At 36.8% G+C, this 23,206-nt stretch overlaps 1 protein-coding gene across 2 annotated transcripts in view; it reads left to right on the top strand.

Annotated features, from left to right (window-relative positions):
- Positions 1-16,197: 16,197 nt before the first annotated feature.
- Positions 16,198-23,206, top strand: part of KIFAP3 (kinesin associated protein 3) — a 147,084-nt gene continuing 140,075 nt past the window's right edge. Inside the window, exon 1 of one of the 2 annotated variants that reach the window (XM_041765016.1) lies at positions 16,198-16,427. In XM_041765016.1, coding sequence (XP_041620950.1) covers positions 16,396-16,427 — 32 coding nt within the window. In that variant the 5' untranslated portion in view covers positions 16,198-16,395. The remainder of the gene's footprint in view (positions 16,428-23,206) is intronic. The other variant, XM_041765006.1, reaches the window with a different exon arrangement.

Genomic DNA, 23,206 nt, shown 5'->3' with positions numbered 1-23,206 from the left:
AAGCAAGGGGGAAATAGCAAGCCATTTGATGATGCTCAGAATAAGAGAATCAAAAAACATCCAACAGACACTATCTGAAAAGTACAACAGATCAATTTAAGAATGGCAGAAATTGAGAAAAGTATCATTTACTTCGGTAGCATGTGAGCACCTGCTGTAAGTTCTATAAAGGTGAAGCAGTTTACTGTCTGGGAACTCTCAAATCTGACCCATTAGGGCACAGGGCTACTCACTGAGGAAAAACTACTGGGATTGGCAACACTTAGCAAGAAAGATATGAGAAGTAAAGGAAAGAAGATATACATAAAAATGAGGAAGGCAAACAGAGCTAGGAAATCTCAAATAATCACAGGAAAAACATGAAAGAAAAACATGAAAAATAGAGAGATCAAAATTGCGACTTATTAGGCCCCTGGGTGGCTCAGTCAGTTAAGCGTCTGCTATTGGCTCAGGTCCTGATCCCAGAGTTCTGGGATCAATTCCAGCATCGGACTCCCTGCTCGTCAGGGAGTCGGCTTCTCCTTCTTCCTCTCCTCCCTGCCTGTGTTCTCTCTGTCTCTCAAATAAATAAAATCTTTTTTAAAAAACCCTGTAACTGGGATCCCTGGGTGGCGCAGTGGTTTGGCGCTTGCCTCTGGCCCAGGGCGCGATCCTGGAGACCCGGGATCGAATCCCACGTCGGGCTCCCGGTGCATGGAGCCTGCTTCTCCCTCTGCCTGTGTCTCTGCCTCTCTCTCTCTCTCTCTGTGACTATCATAAATAAATAAAAATAAAAAAAAAAAACACCCTGTAACTATTATTTCAAAAGAACCCAAACTATATTAATGACATAGAACATGAAATAACACAAATCAAGATTAGAAAAGTCAGAGATAAGCTGATACAATTCAGAAAAATAATTAGAAATTTAAAACCCTTTACAGATGTAACCTATTTGAGAACACATGAGTAATAAATATGAGAAATAATAGATTAATAAAAGGAAATCATTAAATTACAAGATGAAAAAGAGATAAAAGGATTTAAGAAAAAAATAACAAATATTGAAGATAAAGAAGAGATGAGTGCTAGAAGTCCCTGAAAATAAAAACCCAAGCAGGAGAATAAAACACATTTTAAAAACTATAATTAAAGACAATGTTCCTGATATTTTCTTAAAGGATGTGAAACTACATATTGAAAGAGGACACCATATAACTGACTCTGTCATACAGAATATCTAACATCAAAAAATATATTTAAGTAAAATCATTGAACTTTGTAAAAAAAAAAAAAGGAAAAATATCTTTGGCCTATTATGCAAAAAAAAATGTGACTCATGAAGCGAGGAAAATTAGATTAACACGTTTTCATAACCCTTCATGCCAGAAGAAAATAGAACATATTGAAGATATTGAAGGACAAAAAATGCGAACCAAGGATTTTATATCCAGTAATACTGAACTTCAAGTAAAAAACACAGACAACTGTTATCAACAGGCAAAGCCTCAAGGAATATTGTTCCTATGAGCACTTCCTAAGAAATATACTCACGAATAAGTTTCAGACAGCAGAATGACTTACGTAGAAGCATTGAGCACCGGTGGATACTGACTTCAGAAAGAAATGAATGCAGGTTCTGTGTTCCTTGAGTAAATAGTATAATACCATCTATTATCTTGCCAAAGGAGACAGGAGCCTGATCAAGCCTCTGGATGTTGCTGCCAATTAGGACAAAATATATTTTTTTCAGGAAGAAGATAATAAACTCCATTGCAAGTATGCACTCAGCAAATCCAGAACATGGAAAATTTATAGGTAAAATTCTGCTGGCTCTTCAACAAGTATAATGTAAGGAAAAGAAGGGGATAATAGAAATCTGTAAATTAATAGAGACTTGAAAAACATATTAAGTTTTTAAGAATGGGCAAAACCAAATTATAACATCTAGAGTTACACAAGCAAAGTTGTGATTGCAATCACAGGATAATGATGACTTTTGGAGGCAGAAAGGGGCTGATATTGGGAGAAGCTTCTGGAGGCTGGAAAAGTTCTACATGTTGATCTGATTACATAGGCATTTGCCATATAATAATTCACTGGGCTTTGCATCTAACTTGTATGGTTATCTATATTCGTATCACTTTATAATAAGAAGATAAGAAGATAAAGATAAAACAGGAAGATTTTACAAAAATAATCTGTTTTCTGCTAACTTGTACTGATTCTCTGCATTTCTTCATCTATAAAACATAATTTTCCCTCTTATAATTTTGTTTCTGTTGGTACCTGGCCCATAGTATGCCCTCAATAAATATTCATCCCTCTGTGGTGTGAGGTGCCTAGGGGGCTTAGTGGGTTAAGTGTCTGCCATTGGCTCAGGTTATGATCCCAGTGTCCTGGGATCAAGCCCCACATTGGGATCCTGCTCAGTAGGAAATCTGCTTTTCCTTCTCCCTCTGCCCGTTCCCCCTCTACAATGGCTCTCAAATAAATAAACAAAATCTTTTAAAAAATAAAATACTCATCCCCCTTTCCTCCATATGACTACATAGAGTTTTTTATGCAATAAAACAAATTTATCTTTCAGCCACAGGAAACCAATAGAACAGAAACCAAATAAATGTATACCAAGGTAGAAGTAAATAAAAGACAACCACCCAAACTTCCTCTTCTTGACTACCCTCTCCATGACAGGATAGCATTATTTATGATAACAAATGTCGAAGCCCAAATTTTTTTTTTTTTTTAAGATTTTATTTACTTATTTTAGAGAGAGAGAGAAAGTGCAAGACCGAAAGCACAGGGGGAGAGGGAGAAGCAGGCTCCCTCAGGAAGCAGGCTCAGCAGGGAGCCTAAGGTGGGGCTCAATCCCAAGATCTTGGGATCATGACCCGGGCTAAAGGCACACACTTAACTGACTGAGCCTCTCAGACCTCCCCCACCCCGCCCGAGAAGCCCCAATTTCTATATAGTCTGCACCCTAATGGCCTACATGCAAAAAATTAAATGCAACCTACTACTTTATGACAAGGTACCACTAAGTTTCAATTTATTTGGTGATTTGTCTCCTCTATAAGGAGTCATTCAAAACTCATTTACTGAGCACTTCCTATAGCCTGTTTAGTTTGTTTGTTTCTTTCCTCTGAATAAATTGACCAGCAAATGAAAAAGTAGAATAAGTGTTCCTTAGGTGATACTTGACTTTCCACTTCAGTTTTTTCATATTTGTTCCATTTTAATATTATAAACTCATATGTATAGACAACAGAATAACCTTAGAATCAATCCTGGCCCCAAATCTCAAGGTCAGTAATAAAAAGGTATTCTGGTATCCAGGAAAATATTTTACTAAAGTAAAATAAAACCAATCTTGCTTTTAAAAATGTTTAAGTTGTTCATGTTTCCTTAGTTCAGATGGAGGAATTTCCATCAGCATGTCCACTTGGTTATGGTGGAGATTATTTCATAGAGTTCAGTGAGGATAAGACAGAGCAGGAACTAGACTCAGGTCCCTTCAACACTGACCACAAAACCAAGTATTCTTTGGCTGCCTCCACAAGGACAAAACAACAGCAACAACAACCTAAAACTCTATGTCCTTGAGTAGCATATCTTGCAGATATGCCTACCAAAAGGAGAATGTTTACTACAGAGATTGGCGAAGACCAGACCAAACTAGTCTGCACCAAGGTGGACCCAGTGCTGAACTTTCATCAACTTTTTCCTTCATTATAATACTAAATATCACACCCAAGGCCCAAGGGCCTGGTTGGGTATCAAGGGCCTGGTTCAGTACCAAGGAAGTGATTGAAGGAGAAATCTTATCACCATGCCAGAGAGAAAAATTTAGAGAAGTTAACTTTGTTTTTACTTTGTTTTGTTTTTCTGATGGCTTACTAGCACCTTTTATTAAGAGAATGTTGGCATCCTTAACTGACTTATTTGGAAAGAAAAAGAAGTTCACATACCAATGAAAGGGAATGCAGAAAGACTGATTTGAGAGAAATATTTTACATTTTGCCAAGTTTGGAGTAGAAGCATCTTACTTTTCAGCTCTCCCTCTTTGAAGAGAGATAGATTTGGTAGGAAATGCTTAAAATCAGATACAATTCTGTTTCTTTTTTTTTTTTTTTTTTAAGATTTTATCTATTCATTCATGAGAGACAAAGAGGCAGAGACATAAGCCAACAGAGAAGCAGGCTCTCTGCAGGAAGCCCAGTGTGGGACTCTATCCCAGAACCCAGGATCATGCCCTGAGCCTAAGGCAGAAACTCAACCACTGATTCACTCAGGCATCCCTACAACTCTGTTTCTAATGTGCAGTTATTTCTATGACACATGTGCTGTCTACACATGCAAAGAAAAAAAAGGGAAGAAAGAAGGGAGAAAAAATGGAAGGAAGGGGTGGGTGGGAAGAGAAGGGAAAGGAAATGAAAGAAAGGAAATATCAAAGTTCAAATTTTAAAGTCAAACAACATGTGATTTAATTTTAGCCCCTACTTAGGGAATTATGTCACCCATTAGATCGTAATATATTTCAACCCTAGAAGCACAAATTCATTTCACAACCAACTTCAAAGTTCTTGTTGCTAACTGGTTGTTGCTAGGAACTTATTTGGAATGAACTGATGGTTCTAGTTCTGTTCTTAATGACATGGAAGGTATGTCACACTTATGTTATGGCAATACCTTTCTTTAAGAGGTGGAGAAGAAGCACTCCTTGGTGACCCAACAGTTTTCAACTCATTTCAGCAGAGACATTTGGTAGTAGTTGTCATATGCTCTCCAGCTCTAAAAGTTTTCCAATTCTGCTACTAAGATTTCAAAGGAAACATCTGGTTGCTAATACAGATGATACAAATTCAGATGCCTGAATTTACCCTGCCTGGACTACTACATTAGCTCTGAATTGTGCCTGGAACATACAATATGTACTAAACTAACGTGTACTTGAATGAGAGATTGGATTCACTTAATATCTCCAACTCAAATGACATTTCTAGCATTGTGAGAGATTATGAATTGAAGTAATAAATTGAAGATATAGTGTGGCATCCTCTTACAAGAACAATATTAATAGGTAAGACAGTTTAAAATAATAGGATCCATAAAAAAAGAAAAACATGAGTTGTGATGTAGGTGTGTGGGAAATATGACTGAGACCCCAGTTACTTGTTCTTTGATTGGATTGCCTCTTTATAGACTTTGAACTCCTTCAGGGTAGGTCTGTATTTCACTCTCATTGCAGCCTCAATTCTTAGATGAATGCCTGTATTGGATAGGCATTAAATGTCTTACTAATGATTCCATAGTCATCTTGATTTCTACAGAGATACAGTGTAACTCTACCATAGAACGTTTTACTTTGAATTTATTTATTCACCTTCTGTGTATCCCTACTAGATTTAGATACACTTCTTCAAGTCAGGCACTATGTCTATTCACTTTTTGCATACTCAGGTCTAAAGCAATACCTGCTCATAAATTTTGGCTAAATTAATAAATATAGCTAATCTGGGTGAATATATTCAGATCTTCTTCCTTCTCACCATGTCATGAGCATCTCTCCAAACTCATAACAATAACTATGCTCTCTTGCAGAGAACTTCCAATTGAACATTTATGTATATATTCACATATATAAATTCAAAATCAGGGGTTTGTGTGTGAATGAATGTTTATGGATATATGTATGTCTAAAGGTGCACATTTTCTACTTATATTTTATGGAGTACTCATTTAACTGCATGTCTTTGAGAATCACCAGGTTGACACACAACACAAGTATTTTCTAAAAGTATGATTCAGGCTATAAGAGAACCTGAGGAAAGAGAAAAGCACAGAGATTCATTATTTATTGTCCTTGTGGGTCACCTACCTCTTGTTCTGACCATTGGAGCAACCCAATGATGTCATAATTGTTGTCTGATGTCATACTAGTTGAAAACAGAGGTTACTACTGTCAAGAGGAGGATGTATTTTAAAGGGTCCTTTTAACTGAAATCTCCTTTACTTTAAGATGTGCATTGTGAGCTCAAGTTAATTTGAAAAGAGAGAAGATGACTGCATTAATAGCCAGTGGATGTGGACTCTTTGGACTACAATGGCCATTTAATGATATCCCAAAGGCAGTCACAAGGTAAGAAAGGATTTTCTTTCTTTCTTTCTTTTTTTAAGATTTTATTTATTTCTTCATGAGAGACACACACACACACACACACACAGAGGTAGAGACACAGGCAGAGAGAGAAGCAGGCTCCATGCAGGGAGCCTGATGTGGGACTTGATCCCAGGACTCTGGGATCACACCCTGGGCCGAAGGCAGACACTCATCCGCTGAGCCACCAAGACGCCCAAGAAAGGATTTTCGATAGATTCTTAAAGCATATGAAGGAATGTAAAAGCAACATATTTGGAAAATAAAAATGTAATTCTTACACATCTGTTCTATGTTGCTGTGTGGTAAAGTATAGAACAATTAATATTGCCAAAAGTAATAAATTTCAACATGACTTTCCTATATTAAAACAGTCCCATGGCTCCCCATGCCCAAAGAAAATATCCAAATATCATATTTTCTTATACTAGACTTTCCATGGTCTTGCTCTTGCTGGCTCTTCTGAAATTATTTTTACTGCTCTTATGCAAACCTAATTCTCTAAATATCTCAAACTGTTTGCAGTTACTTAAACACACCATGATGCTTCAAGCTTTTGTGTCTTTTTATATCCTATTGCCTTTTTCTAGAATATCCCTGTTATGCTCTCTGCTAAGAAAAATTTTATTCACCCTTTGTGACCCCTACCCTGAATTCTATCCACCAGAACAAGTGGATTACTCCCTCCTATATGAAAACACTCTACCTGTTTCATGTTACCATTATTACATGCACTAATATGTTCAAAAGGTATTTGTTTACAGACCTGGTGACTACTTTATGAGCTCCTTGAAGGTTGTAATTGTATCTGATATAGCAGCAGTTACCATACATTAATTATGACTATGTGCGAAGCACTATGATTAGAAACGTAGTTGGAAATCCATGATTTTGTACCTTTTTAATCAGTCTTATTCGAAAAGATAGAAGTATAAACAAATTGTGTCCATAATGTACAATAAAGGCAGTAGGAGAAAAGAGAAGGCACTTTACTGAGTCTGGAGTTTAGAAAAAGCTACCAAGAGGAAGAGTTTTGCTTATAGAGCCAAACTGTGATATTAAGAAGGTTTTCCAAAGCAGTGCAGCCTGACTGTTAATAGCTCCAAAGCCCTTCAGGAACCATTCTTGGAATGTCAATGTATCACTGGGGTTATTTGTATTTGTATTTAACAGGGTGTTAAATTATATTTAATTGTATTTGTATTTAACAGGGTGTTAAATTATAAGACCAAGAAGTAGTATTAACTATTCTCTATACTTTTAAACTCCTCACTGTAGCTAGTACAGTATTCAAAATGCAGTTGAACAAATCTAAGGGTAAAGTTGAAATCATAACAAGTTTCATGTACTTTACAGTCTACAAGACTTTCACAAAATATTAACTCGTTTTCTACTCATCTAAATCTTTTATATTTTGGGTATTAATCCCATTTTTTCTAAATTAAGAAGATATAGCTTGAGTGATTTCTTCAGAGTCACATGATTAATATATGGTTTTCAAATACTTAGTTTATCTAATAAGAGCTACTAACGTTTATGTCATAATTACCCTGGTGTAAATTTACCTATGCTACCTCATTTAACAGCAATAACTCTAAGATACATAAACTATTATCATTCTTATTTTATAGATGAGAAAATCAAAGCTTATAATGTTTAGCTTACCCAAGGTCAAAGAGTAAATAAATGCTGAATCAGATACTCTACACATAGTTCTGAGAATTCAGATTTCAGGTTTTTAACCATCACAGAATTCAGGCTCTTACCTATCACAGCCGGTTCCATATGCTGAATGGGATTGGTTTCTTCATTCAAAAATTTTATAATCAATTTGACAGGAGGTTGGAATAAGAGGGAAATTTTAAATTAATACATATAAAAATATTTTAAAACTTCTGAAATCTCTTTATCTTTGGAATTATTTAATTTAATTATATCTAAATATGAATTTCTCATTTCCTTGTTTGTTATACCTTTTAAAACAACCAAATTGAGAAATAATTTATATACAATAAAATGAAGTCATTTAAAGTATACAGTTTGATGAATTTTGATAAGTGTGTTCACATATATAAATAACCAATATCCCAAATTCTTCCCAATCTGACTACACTCTGTGTGTCCTCTCTGCCAGGCATATGCAACCACTTGTTGGTCTTCTATCATAATAGTCTTTTTATTTTAATTTAAGAATGTCTTATGCATGGAATCAAACCATATGTTTCTTTGATCATAATGTTTTTAGATTTATTTATGTTGCTGTATATACTAGCAGTTTATCTTTTTTAATGCTGACCCTCCCACCATTTGTATCAGTTGACATATTAATGGACATTTGGGTTATTTCGAGTTTTGTATTATTATGAAAGCAGCTGTGAACATTTGTAGATACCAATATTTGTAGACATATGTTTTAATTTCTCTTGGGTAATTATCTAGAAGTGGAATTACTGGGTCATGTGGTAAATGTATGCTTAGCTGTTGTAGAAACTACCAAATTGTTTTTCAAAATGGTTGTGCCATTTTGCATTCTTGCAAGGAATGTAGAACTCTAGTTGCTCCACATTCTTGTCAACATTTGATATTTTCTGATGCTTTATTTATTTTTTTCTACTTCAACTGACAATATTTTATCAGAGTTGGAACAAAGGATAAGTAAATCCCCCCACTCATTTATATTACCTCTTTCTAGCACTGCATAGTCTTCATTTGAAGGACACGTGAGAAAAACAGAAAGGGAAAAAGGCACAGAAAGAAAGATATTGGAGCTGAGATTGCTTTTCACTTCTATTTTCATTCGTCTAAATGGCATAGAAAAATAGTCTATATTCTATGAAGTCCATGTTAGATTCATAATGAATTTTTAAATCCTGCCTCATACACATACATTTTACTATAAATGAATTTATTTTAGGAGCATAATGGGTTTTTTTTTGCTTGATATTTGTTTTGTTATATTTGTTATAATTATATTTATATTATTTTTATTGGAGTTCGATTTGCCAACATATAGTATAATACCCAGAGCTCATGCCAAGTGCCCCCCTCAGTGCCTGTCACCCAGTCACCCCATCCCCTGCCCACCTCCCCTTCTACTACCCCTTGTTCATTTCCCAGAGTTAGGAGTCTCTCATGTTCTGTCACCCTCTCTGATATTTCCCACTCACTTTCTCTCCTTTCCCCTTTAATCATTTTCACTATTTTTTAATTCCCTGAATGAATGAAACCATATAATGTTTGTCCCCCGATTGACTTACTACACTCAGCATAATACCCTCCTGTTCCACCCACGTTGAAGCAAATGGTGGGTGTTTGTCGTTCCTAATGGCTGAGTGATATTCCGTTGTTATCACATTGTCTTTATCCATTCATCTTCCAATGGACACCGAGGCTCCTTCCACAGTTTGGCTATTGTGGACATTGCTGTTATGAACATTGGGGTACAGGTGTCTCGGTCTTTTGCATCTGTATCTTTGGGGTAAATCCCAAGCAGTGCAATTTTTGGGTAGTAGGGTAGCTCTATTTTTAACTACTTGAGGAACCTCCACACAGTTTTCCAGAGTGGCTGTACCAGTTCACATTCCCACCAACAGTGCAAGAGGGTTCCCCTTTCTCCACATCCTCTTCAACATTTGTTATTTCCTGTCTTGTTAATTTTCACCGTTCTCACTGGTGTGAGGTGGTATCTCATTGTGGTTTTGATTTGTATTTCCCTGATGACAAGTGATGCGGAGCATTTTCTCATGTGCTTGTTGGCCATGTGTATGTCTTCTTTGGTGAAACTTTTGTTCATGTCTTTTGCCCGTTTCATGATTGGATTGTTTGTTTCTTGAGTGTTGAGTTTAATAAGTTCTTTATAGATCTTGGATACTAGCCCTTTATCTGATATATCATTTACAAATATCTTCTCCCATTCTGTAGGTTGTCTTTTAGTTTTGTTGACTGTTTCTTTTGCTGTGGAGAAGTTTTTTTATCTTAAGTCCCAATAGTTCATTTTTGCTTTTGTTTCCCTTGCCTTCATAGATGTATCTTGCAAGAAGTTGCTGTGGCCAAGTTCAAAAAGGGTGTTGCCTATGTTCTCCTCTAGGATTTTGATGGATTCTTGTCTCACTTTTAGACTTTTTATCCATTTTGAGTTTATATTTGCATATGGTGTAAGAGAATGGTCTAGTTTCATTCTTCTGCATGTGGCTGTCCACTTTTCCCAGCACCATTTGTTGAAGAGACTGTCCTTCTTCCAATGGACAGTCTTTCCTCATTTGTTGAATATTAATTGACCATAGAGTTGAGGGCCCATTATTAACCATTATAGTGGGTGTTTTTGTAGGCAAAATAATACTCTCCCCCTTCCCCCACCTGGCCAAATGCCTATATCCTAATCCCTGGAATCTGTAAATATATCACCTTAAATGCAAAAAGGGACTTAACGGATACAACTAAGGGTAAGAACTTATTTTAACATAGAAAAACTATCTTGGATTATCCAGGTGGGCCCACATGACTTATTAAAATTCTTATGGAAAACCTTTCCTGGCAGTGGTCTTAGGAAGAGTGATGATGGAAGGAGGACTACCAAAATGGCAGTATGAGAATTTGGCCACTCTTGCTTGCTTTGAATATGGATAACAGAAGCCACGAGTAAATAATGTGAATGGCCTCTAGAAGATTAAAAAGGACACTGATTCTACTCTAGACCCTCCAGAAAGGAATAAAGCCCTACTGACAGCCAAGAAAATATATAGTTATAAATATATATGCACCTAAATAGAAAGCAAGCAAATATTAACAGAATTGGAAGGAGAAATTGACAGAAATACAATAATAGTAGGAAATATCAGTATCCCACGTTCTTTCCTTTTTTTTTTTTTTTTTTAGAGAGGGGGTGGAGAGATGGGGAAGTGAAGGGCATAGGGAGAAGGAGAGAGAAAAATCTCAAGCAGGATCTATGCCTGGCACAGAGCCCAACACAGGGCTTGATAACGACCCTGAGATCATGAACTGAGCTGAAATCAAGAGTCAGATGCTTAACTGGCTGAGCCACCTAGGTGCTCCAATACCCTACTTTCAATAACGGATGGAAAATACAGACAAATCAATAGGGAAACAGTAGACTTGAACAACACCATAGACCATAGACCAAATGGGCCTAACAGATATATACAGAACACTCAATCTGACAACAACAGAGAAAACATTCTTCTCATGTGCACATGAAACATTCTCCAGGACAGATCACGTGTTAGATCACAAAAAAAAAAGTCTTAATAAACTTAATAAGACTGAAATCATATCTAGTATCTTCACAGTATTAATGAAACTAGAAATCAGTAGCAGAAGGAAAACTGGAAAATTCACAAATATGTGGAAATTAACATAGTCCTGAACAACCAATGGGTCAAATAAGAAGTCAAAAACAAAATCAAAAAATTTCTTGAAACAAATGAAAGTGGAGACACAATATACCAAAATATATGGGATACAGCAAAAGCAGTACTAAGAATGAAATTCATAGTCATAAATGCCTGCATTAAGAAAGAAGATCTTAAACAACCTAATTTTATACCCCAAGTAACAATAGGAGAAGAGAAAGAAAAAATAACAAAGATCAGAGCAAAAATAAAGACTAGAAAAACAATGGAGAAAATAAACAAAACTAAGAGTTGATTTTTGAAATACACTAAGATTGAAACAGTAATCAAACACTTCCCAAAACAAGTCAAGCCTAAGACCAGATGGTTTCATGGTGAATTCCACCAGATATTTAAAGAAGAATTAGCACCAGTCCCCCTCAAACTATTCCAAAAAGAGTTGAGGAAGGAAAACTCCCAGACTCATTTGATGAAACTAGTATTGTACCGATGCTAAAGCCAGATGAGTACAGTTCAAGAAAACTACTAGCCAATACACCTAATGCATATAAACACAAAAATTCTCAGAAAAAAAACTAGCAAACTGAATTCAAATGCATATTTGAACCGGATCAAAGAACCACAATCAAGTGAATATTGTGATGCAAGGATGGTTCAACATACCCAAATTGATAAATATGATGAATCATATTCATAGAGTTAAAGATAAAAATCTCACGATCATCTCAATAGATGCAGAAAAATCATCTCACAAAATTCAACATCCCTTCATGGTAAAAAAAAAATTTTCAATAAACTAGGAATGGAAGGAAATTATTGGAAGGAAAACCACTGCTAACATCATACTTAACATTGAAAAAATTAAAGCTTGTACTTTAAGATCAGGAAAAAGGAGGGATACCTGGGTGGCTCAGTAGTTAAGCGCCTGCCTTTGGCCCAGGGCATGATCTTGGGATTCCAGGATCAAGTCCCACATTGGGGGACTCTCTGCCTCTCTCTCTGTGTCTCTCATGAATAAATAAATAAAATCTTTAAAAAAAATCAGGAAAAAGGCAAGGATCCCCATTCTTGTCACTTTTAATCAATATACTACTGGAAGCACCAACCAGATCAATTAGGCAAGAAAAAGAAAAGGCATTCAAATCATAAAGAAAGAGAGAAAATCATCTCTGTTTGCACATGACATAATCGATATATAGAAAGCCCTAAAAACATACAAAATCTGTTAGAACAAATTCAATAAAGTTGTAGAATACAAAATCAACATAAAAATTAATTACATTTCAATACATTAACAATTAATTATCTGAAAAAGAAATGAAGAATCCCATTTACAATATAATCAAAAGAATAAAACGCTTAGAAATAAATTTAACTAGGAGCACACGGGTGGCTCAGTCAGTTGAGTGTCTAACTCTTGGTTTAGGCTCAGGTCATGATCATGGATCATGGATGGAGCCCCAGGTGGGCATCTGTTTAAGACTCTCTCCCTCTGCCCCTTCCCCCACTCATATGTTCTCGCTTGCTCTCCTTTTCTGAAATAAATAAATAAATCTTAAAAAATAAATAAACTAAGAAGATAAAAGACTTCTACTCTGAACATTACACCGTACTGATAAATAAGAATGAAGAAGACATAAGTAAATGGAGAGACATTCTGTGTTCATGGATTGGAAGAATATTGTCAAAATGTTCATACTATCTAAAGTGATTTAACAGATTCAACACAACCATATCAAAACTCCAATGGTATTTTTTACAGAAACAGAAAAAAAAATCCTAAAATTTATGTGGAACCACAATGAACCTAAAGTAGCCAGAGCAATCTTAAGAAGAACATAATGGGAGGGATCATACTTCCTGATATATAGACCAATAGACCATAATAGAAAGCCTAGAAATAAACTGACACAGATGTCTTTATTTGAATGAGGAAGTAATCTTCTACTCTTAGTTGCTGGTAGCTCTTTTAAAAATGAATTTTGCCAAATTCATTTTCTGCCACTATTGCTGTGAACATATTGTTTTTCATCTTTATGTTGTTAATATGTCAAATTATATTATTGGATTTTTGTATGTTAAACCAATATTGCATTCCTGGGATGAAGCCCATCTGGTCATGATGTACTATTTCTTTATGTACTACAGGTTTAATTTGCTAATATTTTATTAATTATTGTTGCATATATGTTCATAAGGATATTTGTGACTTTTGTTTTATATCTTTGATAATGTTAATATAATTAAATTAGTTGGTAAATATTCCTTCAGTCTCTATTTTCTGTGTAAATATGTAATTTGACATCATTTCCTAGGTAGAATTCATCAGTGATGCTGTGTCTAGAATATTCTTTGTGAGAAAAACTTCAATTAGTCATTTGATTTCTTTGAAAGTTTGTTTATTCATTTGTTTTTTTTTTTTTTAGGTTTTACATATGAGTAAAATCGCATGGTATTTGTCTTTCTCAGTCTGACTTATTTCACTTATAATACTTTCTAAGTTCATCTATGTTGTCACAAGTGGCAAGATCTCATTCTTTTTAATGGCTGAATGATATTCCATTACACATCATATACACACCACACCTTCTTTATTCATTCATATATTGATGGACAAACAAAAAGCAGAATCAGATACTGAGAGCAAACTGATTGATGGTTGCCAGAGGTTTGGGGGAATGGAAAAAAAAAGGTGAAGGGAAATAGGAGATACAAGCTCCCAGTTATGGAGTGAAGTCATGAGGATAAATGGTACAGCAAAGGAAATATAGTCAATGGTATATTGTATGGTGATAAATGGTAGCTATACTTGTGGTGAGCCTAGCATACTCTCAGGTGTTCGACACTGTTGTACACCTGAAGCTAATGCAACATTGTGTGTCGTCTACAGTCAGATTAAAAAAAAACTTTTAAAGATACAGAGTGTTACCATTTCTTACCATAATTCTTTTCCCTGGATTAGGAAAGACCTGGATCAAATGCTTATTTCTTCCCCTTAGTTACTGATTTTCAGAGTAAGGTTATAAGGTAGCTGTTGCCTTCAATGAAAGTGAGGGTTTTGTTTTGTTTCGTTTTAGTGAGGGTTTTTCTATCCATTGTTTCATAACATCATAGACCTCTGGATTTTATTAATGTGTTAAATCAACCACAGTAATAATTCCCTTTTTTAAAAAAAATATATTTAATCATTTGAGAGAGAGGAGGTGTGTGGGGGGAGGGGCAGAGGGTGAGAGAATCTCAAGCAGACTCCTTGCTCAGCAAGGAGCCCAACACAGGGCTTGATCTCATGACTCTGAGATCATGACCTGATCTGAAATCAAGAGTTGGATGCTTAACTGACTGAGCCACCCAACTGCCCCAGTAATTATTCCTTTTGATGTAAATTATCTCAAAATTGACCAGTGTCTTTTGGACACAATCTCATAGTCTTTGAATATTTCTTTACTTTCAAGCATAAAATGCCCAGGCTCATCTTGTACTTTTCCTGTTATAGACTGACAAGTCTTCCAGCTCAGTCCCAGTTTCAGTTTATCTTCTCATTGCTCTAATTTTCAGCTCTATCTTCCTTTCTGTCCTTGGGGCATTTCCTCTAGATTTTTGTTGTTTTTTTTCAAGCTCGGGTATGCATTTCTTTTTCAGCTCTAAGTATTTATTTAGTGCCAGTTATGGGCCAGATGCTGTTCCAAGGGTACAGTGGTTAACACAGCAAAATAATCTCTGATCTCAAGAAGCTTACTTTGCAAGAACGCTTATTATATTATGTATGCATTGTAATGGATATTGTGATCTGGCAGTTTTAGATATTGTGAGGGTTTTAAGGTAATCTAGCCATGAATGATAGATAGCTTGTAAAATTCCATATCATTGTTCAGAATGAATATTTAGGAAAAACAGAAAATAGGAAGTCCTGTTGGGAAAGAATTGCTATATTCCAGGTATGACGTGGCTAGATGAACAGAAGTAAGAATGGAGAAGAAAAGCTGGATTACAAGAGTATCATGAAGGAAGAAACGATAGAATTTTGTAATAGTTTAATAAGAGGGCATGACTCAGAGGAAAGTAAGAGGCTTTCTTATTAGTGTAAGAGTTGGCATTTCAGGAGTTCGTTTGTTTGTATGTGCGTGGGGGATGGAGGGGTGGGGATGGGGGAGTCCACTCCAGATGCAGAATACCAAACTGGAATCAATTCGGTGCACTGAATCAAAAGTGATTAACGGTACTCATTTTGAACGAGGATCAAACTATCTCCACAAATGAAGAGCTGCTCAGTGCAATCAGAGCACTTCCTTTTCCACGATGCCTCCAAACACAAACCTCACTTTACAGGTTACAGCCCAGGGCTGAACTGTTCTACAGCATTCACTAATTAAAAGGCTAATGGATTCCCTTTTACTTTCCTTTTTTTTTTTTTTTTTTTTTAAGTAAGACCTGAAATTTCAACCCAGTTGACCTGGATGACTCTTGCAATTTCCATCCTCAAGGGGGCGGTGATCAGAATAGTCATTCCGCGACCGCACACGCCGAAACCTGCCGCAAAGTCCTTCACGCTCTGCTCCAGGGTGCGTCAGATTAATCCCAGGGACCAGCATCTCACACTGAGCCTGCGCACAAGGCGCGGCGGAGCGGGCGCATGCGCCTTTGGGGCGGGTTGGGGGAGGCGGGGCTGGGCGGGGCTGGGTCCCTCCAGTGTTTTGGGGCCTGGGAGCTGTGGGAGGAGCCGGCGGTCTCACCGTGGTAACCGCAGCGCCGCCGCCGCCGCCCGGCCTTGCAGGCCTCGGGACTGTCATCGCCTTTGGGTGTGGGGATACTTTGGCCACCGTCCCCGGAAATTGCTCCGTCGGCTTTCTCAGATATCCCCATCCTCCCCACGCTGCCGTCGCCGCCGCCATGCAAGGGGAGGACGCCAGATACCTCAAAAGGTGACCACTCCCCAAGACTCGGTCCTGCTGCCCCGCCGGGCCCTGAAGATATTCCTAGAGGGCCTTGGGTTGGCTTTGAGGTGTCACTGGGCCAAGCTAGAACCTTAGAGTAGGGGTGGAAGACCGGGGGAGAAGTCACGGAAGGGAAAGGGGAAAGGTGCACTGGGGAAAAGATAAAGGGGCCCTTGGGGGGGGGCGAGGCTCCCCCTGTTACCTGGCAGGACCCTGACGGCATCGAAGACGGTATCCTCGCTGCATTCATCACATTGTGCACGGGAGGAGGGCGAAGGGCCCAGTAAACCGCGTCTTCCTCCCCCCTCCAAGCGCCTGCTTGAACTCTCCCTTTCTCCCTAGTGGAATAAATCCCTAGGAGCCTGGGAATGAAGGCTCTTGGTGCCTCTGCTGTCTGTCTCCTGTTTGGGGTTCCCCGCCATGGGGTTTTGACACGATAAACGAAGAGAGAAATGGTGACGCTTTATTTATGGGACAGGCTGGGCTGAGCGGGCTCCTTCCTTCCAGCCTGTTTCTGCTGTCCTCATCCATTTCATCCACTGGACTACCATGTGTACAGTGTAGTATTTGTAGGAGGTTCATGATTACGAAGAGGTTTGTTCAGGAGCTTGTCGTGGGACGGGCCATAATGTATTTAGTTTAAAAATATTTGCAGTATCCCTTCCTCTTTAAAGAAATTGTGTCTGTTGGGATTATTTATTTGACTTCCTGTCAAAGATAAGATCATCCCTGATGATCCCTGATGGAAAGATGCCTGTCACTGGACCAAGAGGTAGCAGTGATCCAATAGAAAGCAATCCTAATTAGGACTCTCCATTTTTAGTTAAGTCACTGTTAGGGATAAGGGGAGTACACAAGGAAAGTCACATGTTTTTTTTTTTTTTTTTTTTGAGTTAAGAATATTTATATTTTTTCCAATTTTTTACACTTTTATTAACACACTTACAAAAAAATAACATTCAAACACTGAGTTTTTTTATACACAGTTTCCTTATTTAAATATGGGGCAAATACCACCTTATGGGAGATCTGTGAACCAAATATGAAAATGCTTTTAAAAGATAAAACATGCACATAATGTGGTGACATTATTTCAAGTCATAATATGCTTTTGCTGAATGTGTTCATCCCGGCTTGATATGGCCTTCATCGTCACAGAAAGATCTTCCAACCTTTAATCGAGTCTTAAAAAGGATTTAAACAAATATACGATCTTTCAGTCAACCAACTGCATTGTTTTTGAGGCTGAGACATATATGGCTTGCCTTCCTCATTGTAGGTGAATATATCTGAAACTATAGAATAACCAGAGTTTATCAGTAAAATTTTTATAGCATTATGTGGTCGTGACTAGTGTATGGTATTTGTTTCCTCACTCAAATTTGCTTACATTGGTCTTTTAAAATATCTTGATTGAAAATTGTATGGCAGAAGAAAATAGTAAATTATTTCTCTTTCAACTTTGGATTCAAGATTATTCTAGACAAAGAGCCACTATTATACATACCATCAGCTTATTTTCATGTAATATAAGTGTGCCAAAAGAGAGTTTTATTAGGATTCTTTTTTTTTTTTTTTTTAGTATTCTTGAACCTGTACGGGCCTTTAGACATATTTCTCAACCTAGTGCTTATTTTTAAAGCCAAGTTATCTAGAGTTAAAAAAAATAAATAAAACCAAACAAGTCACTGTAATGTTTGAAGTAAAATAAGGTCAGAATTTGGAAGGTTGAAATACACTCTCCAGTTTTGTCTAATTTTGACAATATAAGTAATGAACAGGTTGCATTGCTTGCTTTCAGATTAGAAATATGCAGCTGATGTATAATACAGGCCTGACGGTTTCTGATGTCTGGCAGAAACTTCCATTTTAATTATTGGTTCTTTGATAATGATTACATATATTCTATTCCTTTTGTAGTATTTTTACCTTTATATTTTGTTTTTAACAGGACAGCAACATGTTTTCAATCTAATTGATTAATTTTAATTAGTTGATTTCAGTGGTTTCATTGCAGTTATTACTGAGGAATCTCTAGTCTCTTTATGTTGAAATGTGTAGAAGATTATAGAATCAAATCCAGTTTCATTTTTTGTTCTGCTAAAAGTTAGTTTTGATTCAGGGGCGTTTAATGAATACTTGCAAAATACCTATTATATGTCTACCATTGTTCTGCTCATTGAGGAAATGATTAAGTAGACATAGTCATGTCCTCAATCAGATATACACAAAAATACATAATTCTTTGTGATGGGTTTTTTAGCCTCCTCTTAAAACTGTTCGACGGCTTTTTATTGCTTTTAGAGTTAGAAGCAACTCTCAGCTTTCTCTCTCAGCTTCCTTCTTACCCCCAGTAATTTCATACTTGACTCTTACAGAAATAACTTCTTTTAGATCTCTGTGTCTCAGTATTAGGTTCCAAATGCCCTTCCCTTTGTCTGGATCTTGCCCTGTTATTCACTTAGCTAGCTCTTCATTTTTCCTATTTTTGCTTAAGTAGGAAAAAAGTCTTTTTTCTAAAAAGTCTTTCCTGAGCCGCCATTTTCTCATCCTACAAGCCACAAACCAGGTCAGATATACCAGCTAGGTTCTCATGATGCCTAATACTTTGTCTTTACCCACTCTTACAAGTAAATTGTTATAGTTTGTCTTTCCTGCTGGTCTATACGCTTCAAAAAGCTAAGGAACTATATATTTTACTTCTCATTGTAGCCTCACCATACAGCACAGTGCCTAGAACATAAGTATTCACTAAATAGTTATTAAATGAAATGAAAATAAGGCTACAAAGAAAAACAGTCCGAATCATATTGGTCTCAGGAGCTTTCGTAAAGAGTTGAGAAATGTAATAGCAGTGGGGAACCACTGAAAGATTTTAAGAGTAAATGACATTCATTCATTCAGTCAGTAAGTCAGTCAGTCAATGGTTATTTGAAATTCTACCATGTAAAAGTCACTGGGCTGAGTGATTAAAAGTATCGGATAAATGATACATACTTTCTCTGCCTATGTGGTGCTTATAACATAGCAAGGAATACAGACTTTAATATATAATCAGAAGTAATTATTTATAAGTGCTATGAATATATGATAAGCAAAATCAGTATATGGCCTTTGTGTAAAGCTTCTTTTTTTATATACAATAAAATGTTTCAACATTCATCTATGTTTTAGCATTCATCAGTGCTTCATTCCATTTAATAGCTGATTGATAATTCATTGTGTGGATATAGCATATTTTGATTATCCATTCATCTATTGATGGAGATTTAGATTGTTTCTATCCATTGACTATTGTGAGTAAAGCCTCTTTGAACATTCCTGTACTAGTTTTTAGTTTTTGTTTGAATACTTTTTTTTCACTCTCTGGTATATCCCTAGTTGTTGCAGGGTCATGTACTAATTCTGTATGTTTTAACTTATTGAGGAACCACCAAACTGTTTTTCACAGTGAGTATACCATTTTACATTCCCAACAGCAGGGTATGAGAGCTCCAGTTTTTTTTTTTTTTTTTTTTTTTAATTAACTTTTATTGGTGTTTAATTTACCAACATACAGAAAAACACCCAGTGCTCATCCCGTCAAGTGTCCACCTCAGTGCCCGTCACCCATTCCCCTCCAACACCCGCCCTCCTCCCCTTCCACCACCCCTAGTTCGTTTCCCCGAGTTAGGAGTCTTTATGTTCTGTCTCCCTTCCTGATATTTCCCAACATTTCTTTTCCCTTCCTTTATATTCCCTTTCACTATTATTCATATTCCCCAAATGAATGAGAACATACACTGTTTGTCCTTCTCCGATTGACTTATTTCACTCAGCATAATACCCTCCAGTTCCATCCACGTTGAAGCAAATGGTGGGTATTTGTCGTTTCTAATTGCTGAGTAATATTCCATTGTATACATAAACCACATCTTCTTTATCCATTCATCTTTCGATGGACACCGAGGCTCCTTCCACAGTTTGGCTATTGTGGCCATTGCTGATAGAAACATCGGGGTGCAGGTGTCCCGACGTTTCATTGCATCTGAATCTTTGGGGTAAATCCCCAACAGTGCAATTGCTGGGTCGTAGGGCAGGTCTATTTTTAACTCTTTGAGGAACCTCCACACAGTTTTCCAGAGTGGCTGCACCAGTTCACATTCCCACCAACAGTGTAAGAGGGTTCCCTTTTCTCCGCATCCTCTCCAACATTTGTTGTTTCCTGCCTTGTTAATTTTCCCCATTCTCACTGGTGTGAGGTGGTATCTCATTGTGGTTTTGATTTGTATTTCCCTGATGGCAAGTGATGCAGAGCATTTTCTCATGTGCATGTTGGCCATGTCCATGTCTTCCTCTGTGAGATTTCTCTTCATGTCTTTTGCCCATTTCATGATTGGATTGTTTGTTTCTTTGGTGTTGAGTTTAGAGAGCTCCAGTTTTTCGAATCACCAATGGTTGTTACTTATTACTTTTTTTAATTAATGGCCAGTCAGTGGATGTGAATTAGTGTCTTATTATGGTTTTGATTTACATTTCCCTAGTTACTAGTGACATTGAGCATCTCTTCATATGCTTCTTGGCCTTTGTCCTATCTGCTTTGGAGAAAAGAGTTCTTTATGTGGTCTAGATACTAGACTCTTATCGGAAAAATGGTTGCAAATATTTTGTCCCACTCTGTGTTTGTTATTTTTTTCCATTCTCTTCATAATATCCTTCCTTATGCAAAAGCTTTAAATTTTGATGAAGTCCAATTTAATTTTTTCTTTAGTTGCTTTTGTTTTTGATGCCATTATTTAAGAAACCATTGCCAAGTAGTTAATTTCTTTTGTTTTCCCTTGCCTCAGGAGACATATCTAGAAAGATTTTGCTAAAGCTGATGTCAGAGAAATTATTGGATGTGCACACATTAAAAGAATTAAATTGGACCCTTACTTTATACCACATAATTAACTCTAGGATTTTTATGGTTTTGTATCTCATTTTTAGGCCCTTAATCCATTTTGAGTTTATTTTTGTGTATAGAGTAAGAGAGTAGTCTAGTTTAATTCTTTTGCATATAGCAAAATAAAAAGCTTCTTAAAGCAAACAATCAACAAAACTGAAAGACAACCTACTGAATCAGAACATATTTGCAAATAATATATCTGAAAAAAGGTTAGTACCCAAAATATATAAAGAAATTCTACAAATCAACATAAAAAACCCAAATAATCCAATTTTAAAAAATGGACGGAAGACACGAACAGACATATCTCCAAAGAAGATATACAGATGGGGGGATCCCTGGGTGGCGCAGCGGTTTGGCGCCTGCCTTTGGCCCAGGGCGCGATCCTGGAGACCCGGGATCGAATCCCACATCAGGCTCCCGGTGCATGGAGCCTGCTTCTCCCTCCGCCTGTGTCTCTGCCTCTCTCTCTCTCTCTGTGACTATCATAAATAAATTAATTAATTAAAAAAAAAAAAAAGAAGATATACAGATGGCCGAAAGACACCTGAAGAGATGCTCAACATCACTTATCATCAGTGTGATGCAAATCAAAACTACAATGAGATATCACTTCACACTTGTCAGAATGCCTAAAATCAAAATCACAAGAAGCAAGTGTTGGTTGGGATGTGGAGAAAAAGGAATGAACTTTCATGCACTATTGTTGGGAAGGCAAACTGCTACATTCACTGGAAGGCAGTATGGAGGTTCCTCAAAAAGTTAAAAATAGAACACATCTTATGATCCAGTAATTGCACTACTATATATTTATAAAAAAACAAAACAAAACAAAACAAAAGCCACTAATTCAAAGGAATAGGTGCACCCCATATTTACTGCAGCATTATTTATAATAACCACATTGTGGAAGCAGCCCCAGTGTCCATCAGCAGATGAATAGATAAAGAAGAGGTGGTATATATACACAATGCAATATTATTCAGCCACCAGAAAGAATGAAGTCTTGCCATTTGCAACGACATGGGTAGATTTGGAAAGACTTAGGCTAAGTAAATTAAGTTAATTAGAGAAAGATAAATACCATGTGATTTCTCTCATGTGAAATTTAAGAAACAACAAATGAACAAATGGAAAATAGACAAATCAAGAAACAAAAATTTAAATATAGAGAACAAATGGGTGGTTATCAGAGGAGAGGTGGATGAAGGGATGAGTGGAATAGCTGATGGGGATTAAAGAGTATACTTCTGAGCACTGGGTGATATATAGAATTGTTGAATCATTATATTGTACATGTGAAACTAATATCCCTATAAACTATTCTTTGGATGTGGATACCTGGTTGTCTGGGCACCATCTGTTAAAGGGATCATTCTTTCCCCCAATGAGAGGACTTGCTACTTTTGTTGAAAATCAATTGATGGTAGATATAGGGGTTTATTTTTGGACTCAGTTCTATTCCATTGATCTATATGTCTCTTTTTTTTAATAAAAAATTTATTTATTTATTTATTTATTCATGAGAGAGAGAGAGAGAGAGAGAGAGAGAGAGAGAGAGAGAGAGAGGCAGACACAGGCAGAGGGAGAAGCAGGCCCCATGCCGGGAGCCCGACACGGCACTCGATCCCGGGACTCCAGGACCGCGTCCTGGACCAAAGGCAGGCACTAAACTGCTGAGCCACCCAGGGATTCCCTATATGTCTCTTTTTATGCTAGTATTTCACTGTTCTGATTACTGTAACTTTGTAGTATATTTTGAAATTGGAAAGTGTGTCTTCCAACTTTGTTCTTTTTCAAGATTGTTTTGGTTACTGAGGGTCCCTTGTGTTTCCATATG

This window comes from Vulpes lagopus, chromosome 1, assembly GCF_018345385.1.
Source record: "Vulpes lagopus strain Blue_001 chromosome 1, ASM1834538v1, whole genome shotgun sequence".
NCBI classification, from domain to species: domain Eukaryota; kingdom Metazoa; phylum Chordata; class Mammalia; order Carnivora; family Canidae; genus Vulpes; species Vulpes lagopus.
The sequence above is the reverse complement of the archived record's forward strand: the minus strand, read 5'-3'. Positions and strand labels throughout refer to the sequence as shown.